The sequence below is a fragment of the Lepidochelys kempii genome, chromosome 10 (assembly GCF_965140265.1).
Source record: "Lepidochelys kempii isolate rLepKem1 chromosome 10, rLepKem1.hap2, whole genome shotgun sequence".
In the NCBI taxonomy this organism is placed as follows: Eukaryota; Metazoa; Chordata; order Testudines; family Cheloniidae; genus Lepidochelys; species Lepidochelys kempii.
Genome location: NC_133265.1, coordinates 77,293,893 through 77,299,892, shown reverse-complemented (window position 1 = coordinate 77,299,892; position 6,000 = coordinate 77,293,893). Strand labels below are relative to the sequence as shown.

The 6,000-nt window shown below is 37.2% G+C and overlaps 1 protein-coding gene across 7 annotated transcripts in view; it reads right to left on the bottom strand.

Moving 5' to 3' along the window:
• Positions 1-1,870: 1,870 nt before the first annotated feature.
• Positions 1,871-6,000, bottom strand: part of ASB7 (ankyrin repeat and SOCS box containing 7) — a 45,001-nt gene continuing 40,871 nt past the window's right edge. For 6 of the 7 annotated variants that reach the window (XM_073304286.1, XM_073304289.1, XM_073304290.1 and 3 more), the window contains one exon: positions 1,871-5,833. In XM_073304286.1, coding sequence (XP_073160387.1) covers positions 5,694-5,833 — 140 coding nt within the window. In that variant the 3' untranslated portion in view covers positions 1,871-5,693. The remainder of the gene's footprint in view (positions 5,834-6,000) is intronic. The other variant, XM_073304293.1, reaches the window with a different exon arrangement.

The window sequence follows — 6,000 nt, the reverse complement described above, 5'->3', positions numbered from 1 at the left end:
GAAATTCTGTAAGGGGTGCTTCCTCCAGTAGACCCATTGTTCTCAAACACACCTCATACAGGACGATGCAAGCTCCAGTACCTGGTAACAATGGGCAAGTTAAGAGGATCTCTTGCTTGTGCTTCCATAGCCATACATAAAGAGAACCCTCTGCACCTGGGTCACACCCTTTTCATGCAGAGAGGGAGATCAGCCTACTCGGCAGCAGTCTCCCTCACGTCCCCTGGATGCCACAAAGAGCATTCCGAAACCCTGCAGCATTACGAGTGAGCAGAAAGCATTTGAAGTACAGATCTTGTCACTGGATAAAGCAGCTCCAGGTTCCAAGTTCCCATGGCTCCTCCTGCATGGCGTGGATCCCTAGAGAACCCAGTGGCTGAGGAAATCGTGGCAGCTCAGCTCCATGAAGTAAAGTACGCTTCTAGGTTTCCTTGCTTTCATGAAATTAAGCTAAAACAAAACTGTTAGTTTTGAACATTATAACTCAAGAAGTCAACAAAAAGTAGAACAGAAGAAGATTCAGACTTGCCAGTGACAGCAGCAATGATAAAAATTTCAGCACATGTATAACATTTTTACAGTTTCAAAATACAATTCAAAAGCCCTGAGATAGGTGTCAGCCTCAGTCTACAAACGGGAAAAAGAAAGAATAGAGAGAGGTGAAGAGTGTCTGCCAAGGCTACACAGAAAGTCAGTGGCAGAGAAAGAAAAGAACTCAAGATTAAGCGTTCCTAGCTCCCATCCCCTGCAGGCCATTCTGCCTCTAATAATAAGTCAATTTTTGCATCCACTGTTTACAAAAATTGTTTTTTCTGGCATCACGACAAACAACATACTTTGTCACATAAAATAAAGCACAATTTCTAGTAATGTAGGCATACTGATACACTGGAGTTTGTTATCGATGTATAATCTTATTTGTCAACAGTTTACAAACCCATTATTGCTGTAAACAACTGTGTATATCATTAGTTGTTTTTCAGCTGACAATTGAACAAATGCAGGAAATAGGAAACATAAACAGGAACACCACTGACAACATAGCATTTAGAAAATTCACTAGTCTTCCAAATCTGTCCAGTCTGTTAGTAACATCATTACACAGTTTGGAGTTTATTAGTCATGTTGTAATGTGTTGCACAGAATCTTCACATCCAAATTCAGTTTTTGCACCTTGCTCCTCAAGGGGATGCTATTAATAGGGAAACATCCCCTTCTCCATCAGCTTTTAGTAAAGTATAATATTTGTGATGGCTACTGGAGCAATCATTAAAGTTCTAATCCAGTTCCCTCCCTCTCCACGCTCTTAATGCCCCTAAAAAAGTCATAACTTGTACTTTACAAAGACTCCTGGTGGACCCAAGCTGTTTGTTTGGTCTCAGTTCACACCTGAATGATATACTCAGAAGTAGCCTTGCTTATTCCATTTTCCAGTATTTAAAAAAAAAAAAAAAGACATTGCATACTGACAGATCCATTTGCAAGACATGACTTCTATTTGGCCATCATTATTTGCACATGCAGATGATGAGGGTGGTGTAAGTTTTATAGCTTGTACATGCAAGTGAGTGTATAGAAACGTGTGTATGGAAACGGTTAGAGGCTGGGTTGATCCCCTTTTGGCAGTCCAGCCCTGACTGCCCAAGTTTGCCTTTAGATTTACTGATGCAATGCACTAAGTTCAGGGTGATCTGCATTCATTTCTCAATGCAGAACTGAGCCTCAACAGCTAAGTTTACACATCATTAGTTATCCATTGTCATGACTGCATTAAGGGTTTTCAGGAAGGACAGACATTGAGGGAAAGCTGCAAAGTGATACTATATTATTAAAACATTGGATTAGAAATAAATAGAACATAAACCCAAAAGATTTTAACCAGATTTAAATATTTTTAAAATTCAAACTGACCCAAAGCAGAACTTACATTACAAAAGAAGAACAAAGTACATCATGATACTGATAACACAAAAAGGTGCATGGAAGCTAGATTTGTGGGCAAATTGTAAATTGCTCTTATCCCAGTGACATTCTGGGCTCTGGATCAACTTTATTCAGAAGTTAAGATTTAAAATTTCCATATGGTCCACTCTGGTAAACAAACTATACGTTCTCTTTTGCTTCAGGGCGTCTGTATGACAAATTAATCACGCTAGTCCTCTTTGTCCAGATGTGTTCTCTTGTTATTGCCAACTATAGCCAGAAAACTAAATTCTCCACGCTATCCCAAGGAAGCCAGAGTTATTCCAAGCATGACTGATGATGAATTAAAAAACCAAAACACTCAAAAGTTTTTCAAACTAACAAGTATTGTCTATAATGTAGTAAATCGTTTAGAAATAAGGTAATTAAATAATCTAAAAAACCCACTCTTACTCTGCTGTACATTTATAAACACATATTTACAAAAATCTTTCTGCTTTGTTTTTAAAGGATGAGGTTTGCAGTTTATTAATGATCAGAATCTTTTGCTTGCCTGTTTCTTTGGTGTATTTGCCAATTTTACTATTATTATTATTTTAAGGTTCAATAAAATGACCACCAATGTATATTAAAGGAAGGGAACTAGGATATGTAATACATTTATATTATGTACTCATCTTTCCAGATTCTATTTCAAAAGATTATGGAAAAATCAAATCACTTCTGTGTTTTCTAACTACTTGTGCATTATACCCATTTAGGAGAGTGACAACAGAATAGAGTCACAACATTCAAATCTAGTTAGGCTTGAATGATGAATAAACCCTGTATTTTACTAACTTAATTATGTGCTACAGTTTAAGTATATAAATAGTCCCACTGAGGCCAAGAGGACTACTCAAGCACATGCTTATCTGTAAGACCGTAAGTGCTTTGCTGAATCGAGACCCTCAGGCCTGATCCAAAGCCCAGTGGAAGTCTTTCCATTGACAGCAGTGGGATTTGGATCAGGTCCTTTGACAATTTAGCCTTGCTAAAGGGGATTAGATTTCTGCAATTTTTTTTCTTTTTTTAAAGAAAGGTTTTGCACTGGCCTAAAATGTAAAAAAGTGTTTCCTTTAAATGTCAGTTACTAAAAATACCAAACCTCACTCAATAAATAATGGAATGACACACTTCTTCATTAAATAACATTTTTGTTACCAGCAAGGTCTTTCATAATTTTCTGAAGTCACAGCAGCAAGACAGAACAAATAATTTATCTTAATATGGATTCTGACTAAGATATAGTCTAAATTATTTCAGAAAAGATTCCTGTAAAAAATGCATCTTCACTGATGGGGAAGAAAATGGTTTAAAACCAAACAAGTTACTTAGGAAAGCAGATGAACAATATTAAATATTTAAAAACAAAGAATGTTAAGGTTCTGTTTCTATGTAACAAAACTGAAGATTCAGAGTTAAGAGCTGCCATCCCATCCCTAATGTGCCTCATTATGCCTAGGTACTGCAGAACTTAAAGCAGAAGAGATCAGCCCCTAAGGTGTTTTGAGTATTCATTAAAGGTACTACTAAACAGCACTCTCCCCCCCGCCTTCCACCCCCCCACACACACTATAATGCCACCAATGTGCTTCAGCTATGACCTGGAGGAAGCCTTATATATAGAGGAGAGTTGTCTTGCCCAGTTATTCTCTGACCTCTTTGTTGAGGCTGCCAATAAGGGTCCACATTAGCAACAACTGTGGTGACTGGTGTGGACAGTGGACAAACTCGCTTCCTACAGGCTGCTGTTATATTAACTATTGGTCACTGATGAAGCAGGTTTGATTTGAATTGGTGAGTCAGAGATGAAAGGCTCCACATCCCGCTACCCCTTCTCTGAGCCACTGAGTCTCTAAAATCACCCATTGTTCGGAAACCTGTTCAAGGCTAGGCACAATAGGGTGAGATAATCCTTGCTGCCATGGTTCCTGTGCATCCATCATTAGCAATAAGATTTGTGCATGAGGAAACTACAATCCCTGGCTTCAAGGAATTAGGGATGAACCAGCGGAGTTAATCTAAATATACTTGCTTTCCTTGCTTTCACCTTTTTTAAAAAAAAAAAAAAAATTATGTAACATTTTGAAAGGGACAGTGTGAAAAATGAAGAGTCAACATGGTTTCCCCAATCTCCCAGCTTCCATTGAGATCCCTAGTATGAGAGAGCTGCTGCTATTATAAAGGCTCTTTTGGAGCCACTACAATGGCAAAGCAGGAGTAGAAAACATGGACAAGAACTTTATACTGACTCCATAATCCCTTGAAAATGAAAACAGTAAAATGGTTGCACATTTTGGCCCATTTCTGTTTGGTGCTGAGACCTTCTATTTCCATTGACAATTAGGAACAGGCTCTTTATCAGGTCAAATTAATGCTTATGATGAAAACAGAAAAGCCAAATTTAACTACTGAAATCACTTGCCGGTTTGAGGTTAAGAAGAACCCACTTAGTGTTTGCAAAATTTAAGCTTCTAATGCTAAGGGGACTATTTTCTTGTCAGTGCACAAGGAACACTCAAATTAATGGGGGTTATGTGCACTTATCAGTGGAGACTACATCCTAGTCAACTTCAAGCAAATCAAAACCAAAATGTGAACACAACAAAAAAAACTTGTAACCCCTTTAAAATAAAAGTACTTAGCCAAATAATAGCAATTTAAAGAGAGATCTGGCCTAACAACCTGTATGCGAAATTTCATCTCAAAGGGAAATAAAACAGCTAAATTATACATTCAGCAAATTCAGGGATTGTAACAGCAACTGACATTATTATAGCATTGCTGTATCAATGCTACAATAAAGCCGCAGTTCCTATTTTCACAAATAATGCATTGAGGCTAAGTAAGAAATGGTGCGAAAGTCACACAATCATGGACAAAATACATTAGAAAGATTATTGCACAGGAGGCACTGTATGAGAAACAGAATACATTGGCTTCAAAATCTAAACTTGTTTCCCCTTAACTTAATGTAAAAAATAGAGACTGTATGACTCTGTGCAGTGTACTGTCACTGTTAAAAATATAGTTACAAACAATAGCTCACTTACAGGGAATATCAGGAAAGCAGAGATCCTGGATTTATGGACATCCAAACTACAGTAATTAGGAAAAGAACAGTATAAAAAGAGCCAACTTATACATTTTAAAATTGAACAGGGTGACTGTATTTTTAAAAAGTTTCCATATGGCATTTGTACAGTATGTCCCAGGAAACCATGGTTATGATTCTCAAAATGATACACATGGGCAGAGCTTTAGACCTACACAAAGTCCCATCAGTCAAAGAGACTGTATGGACATAAAGGTCTGCCCACATGGGTCCCTTTGCAGGACTGGTGCTTTAGTCTCCAAAACTCATTTTGTTTAACAATCGCTCAGATGGCTTACAATACTATGCATGCCAATCAGAACCAATCACTTCCTTTGAATACGCTATGTTCCATTTCCATTGCAAGTTTGCATGCCTCATTTAAAAAAAAAACAAATAAATTTTTAAAATGTAATATTGTATAGAAAGCTTGGACCTTGTAAACTTGGACCAAGAAACCAAAAAATTAAGACCTTCTAGCATGTGGTATAAAAAACCCAAGGACGTGTATACCTGCCTTCTGACTTACAGAAAAATCAGAATTTGCATAGGATATACTTTGTGCAAGGCAACAAGCCTCTTTAAGTATATGGAATATAACTAAGCTTGCTCAGAGTTCTTTTCTTCATGGATATCAGATATCATCAAACTTGTGTTTTAAATAGTCTTTGATGACCTTGGCAATGGGTAGTTCATCAAGCAGTTTTAGGTTTTGAAGGCCTATACACTGGCGGATTTTAATTCGGCATAGATCTTGCAAGTTTCTGGGCTGTCCTGAAATGAAAGACAAAAGGAACATATTTAAGTAAGATAATCACATTTAAGATGTGCCTCAAAAGATTATTTATATTATTATATATTATTTATTTGTCCAGCTCTGAAGACGAACAAGCAGTCTACTTAGAGGGTATGATTTAAGCAATTCAAGGATCATATGGCAA